Source organism: Columba livia, chromosome 2, assembly GCF_036013475.1.
Source record: "Columba livia isolate bColLiv1 breed racing homer chromosome 2, bColLiv1.pat.W.v2, whole genome shotgun sequence".
In the NCBI taxonomy this organism is placed as follows: Eukaryota; Metazoa; Chordata; class Aves; order Columbiformes; family Columbidae; genus Columba; species Columba livia.
Window position 1 is genome coordinate 132,410,749 of NC_088603.1, and position 14,516 is coordinate 132,425,264.

General features: G+C 41.1%; 1 protein-coding gene across 10 annotated transcripts in view; it reads right to left on the bottom strand.

Annotated features, from left to right (window-relative positions):
* Window positions 1–710: 710 nt before the first annotated feature.
* PAG1 (phosphoprotein membrane anchor with glycosphingolipid microdomains 1) overlaps window positions 711–14,516 on the bottom strand; it is a 113,157-nt gene continuing 99,351 nt past the window's right edge. For all 10 annotated transcript variants that reach the window (XM_065053873.1, XM_021281616.2, XM_021281602.2 and 7 more), the window contains 2 exons: window positions 12,189–12,248; window positions 711–10,242 (listed from right to left, as the gene is read on the bottom strand). In XM_065053873.1, the coding sequence (XP_064909945.1) occupies window positions 9,892–10,242; window positions 12,189–12,248 (411 nt within the window). In that variant the 3' untranslated portion in view covers window positions 711–9,891. The remainder of the gene's footprint in view (window positions 10,243–12,188; window positions 12,249–14,516) is intronic.

Consider the following 14,516-nt stretch of genomic DNA (forward strand, 5'->3'; position numbering starts at 1 on the left):
CTCATGGAGGATGCAGGTCCCAGCAGGCAGGTTCCATTTCAGCCCCGTGCTGGAGTCTACAAAGGAGCCTTGCTCCAGTGGCACGCCGAAAAGATGGTATTTCCTTGTGTTAGACTGACATGCACACTCTGTATTACGTATTCAGCTGTGGCCGAAACTCAGCTGCCTCTGAAACGTTTCAGGATGTTCTCAAAGTATTTCTACACAGATGAGAGTCTTGCCATTGACAGAGTGGTGCGGCAACGACTGGGGAGCAGAGCGTCTTTAGCAAAGATAATGGAATCAAATGCCATGGCAATTTCCGAAGATAATCCACAAAGCAGGTAATTGTAGCCCTTTAAATATGCTGAAAGCTGCAAAACTTTTAAAGGCTAAACCCAGTGTTCTTACCTGCATTAAACAGCATAGTGCCACTATGCTCATGGCAGTTTCTGCTTTAGTCTAGAGGCAACTTAAAATCGGTGCTGTTGTGTGCCTGCTTGAATCTTGACAGGATTGTGGCTTTGGGAGGAGTAACGTGCTATATAACACAAAGAAGATTTAATAGTTCTTGTCAGATAACGACATCACTACAAAATGCCTGGAAAAAAACAAAATTCTACCAAATAATGCAGATTTAACACCTGCAGGAAGAAGTGACTACAAGGACTTAATAAAACATTTGTAAAGAAAAACAACAAAAAAGGTGAAGGTTAAAAAAAAAACCACAATGCTTTCTTATTGTGTTTTATTCTGTCTGGCTATTGAATTCATATATAGATTTCAATCCACTGGATTTTGCCAGGCATTTTGAATTAAACTCATTTCATTGCAGTGTAACATTTCCCATTTGACATAATTTACACAGATTTCCAATAAATTCCAAAGTTATTTGCAAATATATTAACCAGATAAAATGTCAGAGCCTCTTTTAAAAGCTTTCAGAGAATACAGTACAGAATCTTCAGATTTTTTCTGCATATAAACAAGTAAATATTAGGATACTACTGTACATAAATAAAACATGTATTTTATATTATTGACCTATGTTCTTACTTTTAGATAACTGACTCATATGTAGCATTTCCCCCCCCCCCCGAAATATTTACATAAAACTTGTCTACATTTACAGTAAATAACCATAATTACCCACTGTGCTTTCAGCAGCCAAAAAGCTGAATTGGCTAGAAACATCAGATGAAGATTCTTGAAATAATGGCATGACTAAATTACATCAACTCATGTATACTGCTACATAATGTCGAGAAGAATTTAATGGCATTTATCAATTTACAAAATGCAACTTAGTGTTGGATCTGAACTGCTCTAACAGTAGGATAAGTCCTGCAATTACAGTCAAGCTACAATTTATGGAACATACATTCTGCAAAACTACAGTATTTCAGTGTCTGCAGTGGTGTTAATGAAATGATATTGATTTCCAACAGGTAGCAAGCCAAATAACCCATCATGTAGCAAACAAGCCTCAGCAAACTGCCGCCTCCAGAGTCTGCATGCACTGACTCCAGGGTTATATAGTACAGTCTGTTCTTCGAGCTGCTCTCACTGCCTCCGGGTCTGAACTATACAGTATTTAACTGCCTCCACACAAAGACAGCCAGAGACACTTCTAATCCTCTCTTTTCAGAAGCTTCTACTGGTTTGAGGATGTTTTGCAGCATCAGTGACCAGGGAATAAAACGGCTGTCAGAAAACACAGTTTGTTGCAAGAACGTTTAGTAAGAGAACATTGCTGGAAAACCATTCCAGTAATAAATATTTTTTCCATTATAAAACAATGGATAAAATACATGACAGTGTCTGTAATTAGAAATATATATCCACTATATTTTAAGTATGCAGTGTTCCATATATAAACCAATTTTACGATGAAGTTCTGATAGCACCCAATTTAAAGTGACTCCTACTGAGGCATGATTTTAATCATAGCTATTAGAGATACTTATCCATACAGAAGACTATTTTTTCTTGTTCCTATGGATGTCATATTAATTCACTAACATAAAAGAAAGAAAATATATTTCACTGAAAATACAAACAAAAATACCTAGCACAAAACCAAGCTTCTTCTAAACTCTTAGGGTCCAATCCTGCACACATGCAAATAATTATCTATAAATAAAGCGATTCTATTGGGTTTTTTTTTGCTAAAAAATCTGTGCAAGTCCAGATCTGCACATGGTACTTACATTAGTGCACCTACACTTGTCCATTTTGGATTTATGATAGAACAAAACCATGTGTTTAGAATTTATTTTCATTTCATTTCTGTTGATATGGAGGATCATGAAAGATCAGCAAACTGCATCATGGTGGGGCAAAGAGGACTTGCCCCTGCCCCTTCTCCTTGAGAAGAATAAATGACGCCATCTATCTCCTGTGAGATTCTTGGCAACTTGTCCCTTCGCTGTAACCTCTCCTGCTGTCAAAAATCTTTCTGAACAGGTCGTCTGTGGTGCAGGTTAAGTGCAAATGAAACTTTGCTGTTGTTCCTTTTACCTCTCTCTCCATAACTGCTGCAGTAGGCTGTACCTGTCTTGCCCTGACAGCAAATGCTCTTTTCTGGGTTTGCAGGTGGGCTCTTGGCACTTTCATCTACAAAGATTAGTCAGGCTGAGGAGAAGCAGCTCACCTCCCACTTTCTTAAGTTAAAATGGTCAGGACTGCAAAGCAAAGGGCCATTCCTAAATCATCATCACCACAGGGCAGAGACAGGTCCTGCTGGAAAAGATGAAGGTGGCACGTGTGGAAACTCAGGAGCTACCAGAGATCCATATGCACACACTTGTGGGACGTTCTGAGAAGACTGTTTACGTGACTATTCTCAAATAGCCTCAACAATAAAGACCAAATTCCAGTATCCTCAAGCACATGAGAAAGAAGGCTCTTGTGCTCATAGTTTTTTTTTTTTACAAATAGATTTAAACATGGTACCAGTTCACCCCTTACATAAATCTTTCCATGTCAGTTGAGTGCTTGCAAGTGACAGAACTTCTTGCCTTGAAAGAAAGTGAAGACCTCCACAGAAATCCGCAAGATGGGATGTAATTTTCCCAAAACCTCTGACTTAAGTCCAGGCTCCTATATCTCACAGGCATATTGAAAAGGTCCCATTCAGAAGTCTTACATGATGCAGTTTTTGTACCCTTTGGACAGTTGCCATATTTCATCAAGGACAAAAGAGATGCTTGGATGGTGACAGCTGAACATGATGAGGAGGAGCAGTCCCATAAACAAGAAGGTAGTCCAAATCCAACCTATGTTGAAGGTTAAAATATGAGAGTCACTTTGCAGACGTTAGGAAGTCAAAACATTAGCACTGTTTGTTTTAAGTAATAAGATTTGTAAGGTTTAAAACCCCTTCCCCTAACATTACAGGACTAAAATGACAAGAGTTAGTAACATTGTCTTCTAGTGAACAAGAGGCCATCTGAAATCTCAAACGAAGCATTTTGAAGTCAGGTGATACTTACATGCTTTGTAAATCATCTAAGCAGATTGTTGCACTGTCACAAACTACAAGGAATAACATAGCTGCCCTCTAACCTGAAGAAAGAATCTCATTTTATATTTTCTGTAACAAACATATGCTAGTTAAAATTAGACAATAAATTTGCAGAGACAGACGACTTCCCAGACTGTGCTACTATAACAATAAATGAGCATCACAAATGAAACCCAATAGTCATGAATGTGTATGGCAAGAGAGGATCACATACAGTAGACAAGTTGCTGTGCAGTAACAGTGAGTATCTTTACCTTCACAGAAACATCTTTATTTTTAGGCACTTTGCTATCCTGTTTGCAGTGACTGTCTTTCTCGACAGTTTGAAACTCAAGACCTCCAGAAACAAAGCCTCACAACTTGAAAAATCAGAACTGTAAGTTTTATGTTACCTACAGAGTAGGCACAGGCCAATGGGTATGTTATACGAAGATAATCCACACATTTGCTGTGGAAAGTGGGGTGCTACATGAGCAGGTCAGATCAAACAGAGCATTAAAATTGTTGTAGTGACTCTGCCTACAACACCTGAGCTGGATTATTTAGAGTTAGCTTAAATATATCTACATTGTGTAGACATGCTGCCTGACCTTTGGCTTACATGTAAAATAAGTTTTATCAATTACTAATAATCAATGGGAACCTGGTATTACAAATAAGCTTTCATCTTTCTGTTGTCCACAGGAAAATAACAGTGTCTAGTGTATGTGATACCCTAACGCACTCCTGGAAAATTACCACATAGGCAAATAATTTGTTTAATACTATTGTTGCTTAATGCTTTTTGTAAGCCTAGGATCTTTCATACTGACTCAAACAAAAGGGGTTCTCTCTCCTTGAAGAAAGGGAACCCTGTGTTTTTATCTCTGTGATCTTCCATCCGTAGCATTTACCTTTAGCATAATCCTCAGCATATGTTGCAAGCTAGCAAGCAATATAAAAACACTTTCAGAAATGTTTGGTTTTTGGAGGCTGAGATCTGCTCTGGCAATGTCTTCAGCCATGACCATCCCAAAAGAGATCTAGAAATCAACTTCAGCACCAGGGTATGAAATTATATTAATAGCAATTATGCTACCTTCTCCCAGGAGAAGACCTGCTGTTGAAAGTCTTGAGCACACCACCACAGGAGCACCTGTCAGACTGAGCCTCTTTCTGCAGTCTCCCATTTTGCAGTAGACTACACACAGCAAGTTACTTGGGAGGCACATAACAGCCTTATTCAGGCATGTTCCAGCCTCCCTAAATAACACTCATCTGAATTAACTGGTAATTCACCTAAGAGCAAAAATCCCTCATTGGAGTGTGGCCCAAATTAAAACGCTTGTCGCAGGAACAGATTTATTACAGTCATATTGCAAACAAAGGTAAATGCACAATCAGAGACAGGAAAAAGTCCTTGCGCTTGGCTCAATGATGTTTCCAATCCCACGCTGCACAGAGTCACGTCTCCAGCTGCTTGCGAGCCGAGGCACTTGGCCCAAATGGCTGTGTTTAAACACCCGTGGCAAAAGCTGGGCTTGTTACACGTGATGACTCGGTCCTGAGCGTGCGTGGGATGAACACGAGACAGGGCAGCGCTGTCAGCCTTCTGTAGTCAGAGGAACAGTTACCGCTGAGCTCCGGGAAGCAGACAATGCCAGAGAGAGTGGTCTGTGTCACAACTTCGCACGTCAGCTTTCAGAGAGCACATTGAAACCATTTATCCAGCATCTGATAAAAGCACCATTGAAAGGTTGAACAGAGAGCACCGCGTGTACAGCGTTGTGACCAAGAGAGCAGACAGGAGCCGTTCAGGGAGCTATGGAGATGGACACAGCCCAGAAGAATCCCCGCAGGATGGATTCCCTGAAGGCAGGACAGACGAGGGCTTAAAGAACAAAGGCAGCTGGTTCTCAGCCGGTTGCTGCTGTGGGGATGGTCCAGCTCTGGGTGACTCACAAATATGAGTCCCTTCACCTACTCACCCCCCACAAATCCTGCTACATGTAAGCAAGCCTGCAACTGATATTAATACAAAGACTGAAGCAACTATTAATAATTGTTCACAGTTGACATGGACAAAGGCCACCACCTCCTTGAATGCTCACTGTTGAAAAACTTCAGAAGACGACTGATAATTCTTATTGCAAAGCTTAGTCATCAAAGCTACAGTACTGCGCCTTTTAAAGGACTTTTGTTAGAGACTATTGCTATTGTAGGGCTAAATGAGGTCCAGTACATTTAAAGTGTCTCTGTAAAGCTGCTTCCAACTTAGACAAAGTGGGGGTTGTCTTTTTGTAGCCTTGTATTAAACAAACACAGTATGGAAAAGAGTATGCACGTACTAGCTACTTCATAAAAAAGGCACTATAACTGATCTAATGGTGGCAATGAGGCACCTGCCTGTGCTACAAGTATCTGTAAAGAACCTGTTTCCATGACTGAAAAAGCAATTCTGTGCCATCATAGAAAGGGGCAACTGGTTTAGGTATGGAGTTAGCACTGGTTTAGGTATGTGTCGAGAACTGGTTTAGGTATGTGATCAGAACAACTCCCACATGATTTATGGAAAAGATATCTAAACTGCATTTCCTATTTCTACCAGTTCCCAGAAGGAAATCAGCAAAGACCTTTACACTAGTGTAGTTATACACACATTACAGGTTGTCTTGGCCTCACTGTGGCAACATGATGTGAGACCTTACATTGTTATGACAAAAAATGGGGGCAAAGCGATAGACAAGGGGTGTCAAACCCATTTTCACTGGGGGACACATCAGCCTCACGGTTGCCTTCAGAGGGCCGAATGTAATTTTAGGACTGTATAAATCTAACTACTGATGTGGCCCCCAGTGAAAATGAGTTTGACACCCCTGAAACAGACTGTGAAGCCTCCCCAGAAAAGATCACCAGGTAACAAATACTTAAATTTGGATGATGGCATTTTATTTAGCCATACGGTGAAAGAGAAAAAAACAGCAATTAAGAGAAAAATAGGAGAGACTCCCTTCTCCTTCCTGTCAGATCAATCTATTTGGGGATTACTGTTGGAAAAATCTTTCCATCCAGTATATTCGCAAAAAGGAAGCATTGGCAACAGCTATAAAGGAACAGATCTTATTTCTGGAAAGAGGGAATGAAAACAGAAGCTTGATTATTTGTCAAGATGTCATTATTCACTTAAGAACCTTGGACCGAATTCTAAAATGTTTTTCTTCAGCATTAGACTATAATGGAGACTGTAGGGGAGTTATGGACTCCTCTGTGCGTCCTTGTTCAGGAGAGTAATTCCTTTTTGCAGCTCCCAGTGCAGGGGGTTCTCAACAGCTGAGGGCAGATGCACACGTTGCCAGGAGCAATCCACAACCTGAGCTCCTTCCCCACCTGGCTGAGGGTCTGGTGGATGCTGAAAAGGTGGTGACCAGCCCAACAGTCATTTAAATGGGAAGGAACGTGCCAGCACCACAGGACTGCAAACTCAGCACCAGCTCCCAGTGCGAGGCCGGGTGAAGCAGGTTTGAAATAAAAGCACAAGAAAAAAGAGAGGGGAAGGGATTTCACTGTGGAAAAGGGATGTCTGGTGGTCTCAAGGAACAGCTGTTGGAACAGGGTAAAGAAAGGAAGGAGCTGAGTCTCATAGCCCTTTCCCCAAACCAACACTCTTTATTCTGCTCTGAAAGACCGCAGAGAGCAGTGGGGCAGCCCTCCTCCTCGCTTTGGCTTGCTGATCTCCACGGGGGCACTTCTACAGTGACGTTTGATTTTCTCCTCTTCCACCTTCAAATGCTATAATCAAGAGTTCGGTGTTATGCCTCATTATTGTTAGCTGGCATTCTTTTTTATTTTTACACTAGTCTTGAAACTGCATCTAGTGAACCTGACAAGCCTCACGTTGCTACTGTTTCTCCAAAAGCTGTTGTCCACATCATGAGTAAGACAATCTTTAAGGGATAACTGCATCTTGAGATGTATTTGGGAATTTCAGGAGCTGGGGTGTGCCTGCCACTAAGATGCAGGAGTCAGTCTGAGGACTACATATATAAGCCCCTACCCCTGAGCAAGGAACAGACCGCAAACACATAGTTAAAGACTTCAGAAATTCTCCAGACTTAGCACAAAAGATCTTATGAAACGTGGTGCATCTTATCTTTGGCCTTAAACAGTGTGAAGCAGAAGGAGAGAACAGTCAAAAAGCGAACTTAATGAATTCACAGTAAAGGGAACAGAAACCTTTTTTTGAGCGAAAAATTTCCAGAAAGGAAGACTGAAGTCAGCTTTAAAAAGCACTGCAGTGAAGTGGAAGCAAAGGGTTTGCTGCAGCTCTGGAAGCATGGTGGCATGGTCAAGAACCCGATGGATGGATCTTCCTTGGAAGAAGAGTCATAGCTCGCACATACTGCACTGCCACGTGAGGTCAGGACCCACAAAGTCTGAATCACTCTGCGGGCAGAGTTTGGCTGCTCTCCTCAGGGCCATACTCCTTACACGCAAAGCACATAAATTAGTACACTTCCTTCAGTTCTGAAGTTATTTCTAATAAATGTGTATAACCAGATGTTTGTTTGCGCTTTATAGTACCAGCTAATGTTGAGCACTGGCCACTGATCTGAGAAGGACTCAACCTGATATATCAAAATCCAGTACCAACCGAACTGAAAGTAAACCTGTTCTAGGTTACTATGGAATAAGCCAACCTCAGTTTATATACTATTTACTTTGAATTGAAAAGAAAGTACTCTTCAAGCACATGCCAAATATTACATATGTCAATGTTATTTGAATACTACCAGGTTCAGACCATAGTTTATGCTTGTGTCCAAACTACATGTGTATGCTTATATACATGGGGATATATGCACATGTGTACACATAAATGTGTACAAATGCATATCACACAATGCCAGTTCTCTACTGTTGGACTACTCTTGTACTATTGTACTATTCATTCCACTATTCTTGAAGAAAATAAACGTATCAACCCAGTACCTACTTATTTCATACAAGCACCGTACTTTTTAATAGTAACAGAATAACTTGATAACTTTGAAAAGCCAGTGGCTATCAAACTGCCTGTCAGAGGCCCAAGAAGTTCTTGGTCGCCCTCCTGCTCTTTTTAGCAGAGGAACAAGGAGGACCAGCAGCCATGCCAGACTAAATCCCACTGTCTCTTCTGCTTCTTTTTTTGCCCTTAGGCAGTGTTCTTTTACATAGGCTCCATTATTTTGAGCTTAAAAACAGCAAGGCATGTTCCACATCCCTGTTCAAGAAGACCAAAAAAAAAAAAAAGCAACTGTTCATTTACATACTTCTGAAATAGAAAAAAATTTAAAAATATTAAAGGAAAACTGAATAAAGCCCAAAGAATGGGATTCCTCCTGTTACATAAAACAGTAAGTTATCTACAAAGACTTTGAAGATGAAAAATAAGTTGTAAAAATAAAAAATATCACCCACTCAGAGTACATAAATTTTCCTATATAATAAACCAGACAAACATTAAAATATTTTCAGTCTTACAAAAGGACAAAATTCTTAAAAAAAAGGACTCAACACTGTTAAGGTTAGACTAAACACTAAGCCAATGCATTCGTTTGCACAACTTTTTTCAACATGGTAATTGTCTGGTGTGTATGTGTAGATATATGTGCTCATGTGAGGGAAGTGGCACAAGAATACTAAGGGTGTCACTTGCAGTACTGCACAAATAATTTAAAAAAATCTACAAATATCAGTACACATCTCAAATATTGCAAGTCATATGCTACAGCCCTTGACATTAAAGAAAAGAAAAAGCCAACAGAATGAATTCAAGTACATTTGGATTAGGTCCCTTGTGAAGTACTGTTGTTTGCACTTTAGTTGCAATGAACATGGACAGAGCTCCCCAAAACACAGAGAAGTGAGCACACTGTCCCCAGCCCTGCTAGGTAAGTCTGAGCTGAGGTACGATGATCTGTGATTTGCTCAATGTTGTGGATGTCCGCACTTGAATGAAAATGATGCATGAAAAACTGCTTGGAAGCAAATGACATAAAATAATCTTTTCAAATGAAAAGTTAGCTTTGTGTAAAGGCAGTCTTTTTGGTATGGAATCCTATTGGGATGACAAGCCCTGTACTCCATCACAAATTCTGGTTGTTGTGGAAGTAACAATAAAGAAGCCTTTACGTTGTCCTGGTCGTCATTCTGACCTGACATACCCTTTCCCATGAGCCTCCATCCACCACCCAGAATAATCTATGGGTATCACACCCTGGCTGAAATGTACGCTGCTTCTTCACAACTTTTGCCCTCTACTTAGCTTTGTTCTTCAAAAGGAGAAGCACTTTTCTCTCCATGTTTCACATGTTCCTTTGAAAATACCAGCGAGTAAAATACATGCTGAAATCTGCCTGCCAGAGTAGTTAAAGTCTGGTGATATCCCCGTGGTGCTGCAAGTCCCCTATGCTCTCATAGTCATTCTCTCCCGAAAGAGCAGAGTGGTTTGTATGAGGCACAGACAAGGTCCTGTCTTCTTCTCGGCTCACAGACTGGATAGCTTCATAGTCAGGCTCCAGCTCCCCGTTTGGTCTGTCCGCTGACTGAGGCACAGTGGTAGCATTTAGGGTGTTTTCAAAGTCCTTCACACTTGCATAGAGGCCACTGCAAACCGACGGGGACCTCTGTGACACAATTTCTTGGATACAGGTGTAAGGAGAATCCAGTGCTTTGATGGCCTGTCCTGGCTTACTCACAGATGAGTACATAGCTGAGATCTAGAAAAAGAAGACATTTGCTGAGTGTTTAAGCATGGCATAAAGCTTGTCTGCCAGTTTGTACCTCTTCCACCACAAGGATGTTAGTTATTTAAGACAAGACAGGATCTCCTAAACAAACATATCCTTTCTTACAAATTTCTTACAAATCCTTTCTTTTCTAGCATGCATTTCTAAATGGATTTTTGTTCAAAAAAGAATGCTTTATAAAATAAGTTCATGAATGTAAAATTTCTTTGAACATAAATCCTGTGCAGACAAATTAGACCCAGGACAAAAGAGAATGGCTTTGTGAGCTGGAGCTCTTGCAAGTTTTGCTATGGTCCTGGAGCCAGCTTGGGCTCAAGGGGGAGACAGGTGTCAAAGGGATGATCAAGTTTAGCTGCTGTAATGTAGGAGAATGATGTTGTCTGATCCTTGAGGTTTTAAAAATTATTATTATTTTTAATGGTAGCGGCTACTTTTCTGTTCTCAGAGACACCCCAATAGGAGAGTAGTTATTTGTTGTGTTCACAGGCGGGACCAAGAAGGCACCAAGCCATGTGAAGAGAACATGAAAAACCAGGAGACAAATTATGCACAACAGAAAATGGCAAATAGTCAGTGCCAATCTGGATACTTAAGATCTGTTATTTTGACTAAACTCTGCCTACAAGGAGGAACTGCATCTCAGTCACTGCACTGCAGAACTTCAGTCCAGAGACTGAAACCTCTCAGCTACTACAAACACAAGAGAGGGAGCTGGAGTCTCACTCCTCGCTCTAAAACTCCCCTCTGAGAAGGTGGTGTGCTTAAACAAGTGTGTGAAGAGTCAAAGGAGAAGCCTGCGTCCACGTGTCCATCTGCTCAAGGCTTGCCGGGGCTGGCGCCGAGCACGGGGAGCTGCTCTCAACTCCCTCTCCCAGATAATATCCCTCAAACTGGGCAGTTGGCTGAGATTCCCTGCACTGCTTCTCTGGGACCCAATATCGCAATTGCAGCACAGCTCTTCTGTTACATTGCAAGTCCTTCCCAGGCACACAAGGCCACTCTGGATTTGTATCAACCCAATTTAAATAGTAGATTGGCATGAAAATATCCATTACCATTAAGCAACACTGAGTGGTGCAGATGAACCAGATCGCTTCTGTTAATTGTTAATTCTGTTTGTTGTTGTGTGGTTTTTTAGTTTGCTTGTTTTTACTAAAAACAGATATCCAATTGCAGACGGCAATACTTCTTACTTTTTACTTACTTCAGCCAACCAAATGAAAAATGGCTTTTCTGCTCATCCATACTTCAACCCCTTTCCAGCATTAAATTGCATGAAGTCAGATCAAGGATCAATTTATTCATTAATGTCTCGGAGTGCTCCTCCTGGCAGAAAGCATTAGTTCACTCAGCTCATTGCCAAGTTTATGTTTACTTTTATGTCCGAAGAAAATATTTATAAATTGCATGGGTGTATTGCAGATGATCACAAGCAACCTTATTTCTGTTTAATTTTTCTGTCTTTGTTTCAATGTCCTCAATTTATTTTACTAACAAACATTTTGAAGAGCAGTTTATGTTCCAGTGCTTTTACTGTGCTTCCTTTTATTTCCCAGAGCCACAAACACTCTGCATAGGGCAGGTGGAGCATGTTTCAAAGGGCTGCTCATTATTATGTTTAAGTAGAGGTCATCATCCAAACCTAGGAAGCTGCCTTAACGATGAGCTAGTTGTGGCCTCCCGGTATTTTCTGACACCATTTTTAAACCTATTGGCCTGATACAGCCATATGCTAGAATACTACTGATTTTTGGCATGTGGCAGCACAAACTCTGTGCGGAGAAACTTTGGCTTTCATTTTCCCTTCAGACAAATTTCACCTTTTTTAGATCTTGCTTAATCATGCAGAGCTTATGCTCATTTCTGCCTGAAAAAAGGTCTCTAGTCAGTTATTGAATGTTGTGCAAGAAACCTACCTCATCTTCTGTAAGAGATGGATCTTCCTCTCGAGACTTGTAAGACATCGAACTAAGCCTCTGTAAAAAAGGAATAAAGAAAGAAAGGAAAAAAAAAAAGCTCATTACCAGTCAACAGTGTGAAACCTGTAATAAAACCCTCCCATTACAATCAATCCATTATATTTTATGGTCATTTGCTTGCTAGTTCCATTTTACATAGCTAATATCCCTAATAACCAGAGTACATCTCTGGAGATAACAGCCCTGAGGTTAGCAGAGCTTTTTAATGTCTCTCCTCTTGTCCTGACCTGAAAAGGGTAAAAATAATGTAATGGTTAAAACAAACTCTGTTCTGCTGTATCCCTGCCTTTACGCTTCTAATGAAGCAAGAAAGAGTCTGAAAAGGCTTTTGAACAATTAAAACTCAGCTGTTGTGACACACTAGTTGGCCTTCCACGTGATTTTCAGATATGGTTTTAGATGACAAAACAACAGTACTCAGCTGGCACCTTCCTGACGATTATGATCCTTCATTCAGTGGATCCCGGAGGTGCTGTGAGGGAGGTGCCGTGTCCGGCTCCCCCAGGAGATGCAGCAGCTGTGCAGAGGTGCCCACCGCTGCCTCACAACTGCTCGGACCCTGACCACGGAGAAGACCTGCTGCAACACACCTTGAGATGGGCAGCTCAACCCTCAAAGCCTCTGGCAGGGTCCAGTTCACATATCAAAGTCACTAAAGGACGTAGGCCTTGGTTTGGTGTCATGTCTAACTTCCAGCATGCATAGCGTCATAAAGAAATTAGGTGATGAAACACTGGGGGAAAAGCATTTTGCTCTTATGAAAAACGTCTTAGGACCTTTATGGCAAGGAAGACCCTGGTGTCGGATTCTTCGCTCCTGGGGTGAGAAGGCTTTGCAGGACTCCTGCTCCACAGTGATTCAGAGGGAACTGTTTGTAAGGGGCCATATTTTGGAGTTTCATGCACATTCTCCACCTAAAATACTTCAGACCTCCACCAGTGCAGACCAAAGTGGAGTAGAGCTATTTTTAGCACTGTTGATTGAATTCCGCTTCCAGGCACATACTAGACACACATGCCCTTTTTTTTTTCCCTTTCTTTTTTTTTTTTCCTCACAGAGGCTCATTACAACAGATTCCTTCCTACTCCCATTTTTCTTGGTGTTTTTACTTCTGGTAAATATCAAGCTTCAAACCCCTGAGGCACTTCCAATAAAGACCCTGACCCAAAGCACACAGAGGTCTGCCCGCTGCTCCCAGGAGGCTTCCCTCATGCCTGGCTCCTTTCTCACCATCTGGAGAATGTGCTCCTTAACCTGTGGTTTGTTTACTAACCAAAAAAACAGAAGAAAAAAAAAAAAGAAAAGAAAAAGTTCAAATGTATTTCTGCCCTTTATTAGTTCTGCTTCACTGCAGCAGCTCAGTTTTGTTTTTCCTTATTTGCAGGATATTTTTTATGTTCAGAAGTAAGTTACTAATTTCTTGCTCACACATAAAAACAAATCGCATTTGCAAAATTCTGCAGTGACTTTCTCTCATCAGTGTGTCTATAAACATCAAGTGTCAGGACCCCTTCTACAGTTTCCCACCCAAGTACTGACAAATACCCCAGGGTGTTGGCAATCCTGTTCTCGTCTCCCTAGGACCTAGCGTTCTTTCTTCTAAATGTGGAACTTTTGACACATCAATTTTGAAGGCTATCATCATCTTGGTTACTGAAAAAAAACCTTCCTCCATTTTGTACTTAGCAATATTATAAATAATACCTGAAACCTCAACAGCAGCAACGCAAACAGCATGTGCCCTTATTTGCCTTCCACTTTCCTTTTGTTCCTCGACAGCACTTGATTTTTTGCTCTTTGGCTCAGCTGCTGCACCTGCCTCAGGCATCAGAACAAGAAGATCATTCTCTTCTGGTGCATTTATAAGAGATGCTTTGCCCATCCTCAGGCTGCGCAAGTCTGAAATCGGATGGCAGCAGCCAAATGTACACACAGAGAGCATTTCCACCAGTGCTCACTCTGGAAAGACCTGGGTGAAAAAGGAGATCTGTAATTCCCCTTTTTAATTAAAAAGGAAGAATTAAAAAGAATAACTATTCTGCCTCTCCAGTTTTATGAGAAGAACTACACCCAAGTTTTTCCAGGTGCTGGAGGCCTGTAAGAGGCATCATGCTGTTAAAGGTGCCTTGCTTCTCCAAAACCTTCCAAAGGATTTGGCTGGGTCATGGCCAATAATCAATTTAGATAACTAATTTTAACCCGGTTATTTGATTTGATGCCTGGCTTTATCCTTTCCATGCTGTTATATACTGGAATGATCTCTGG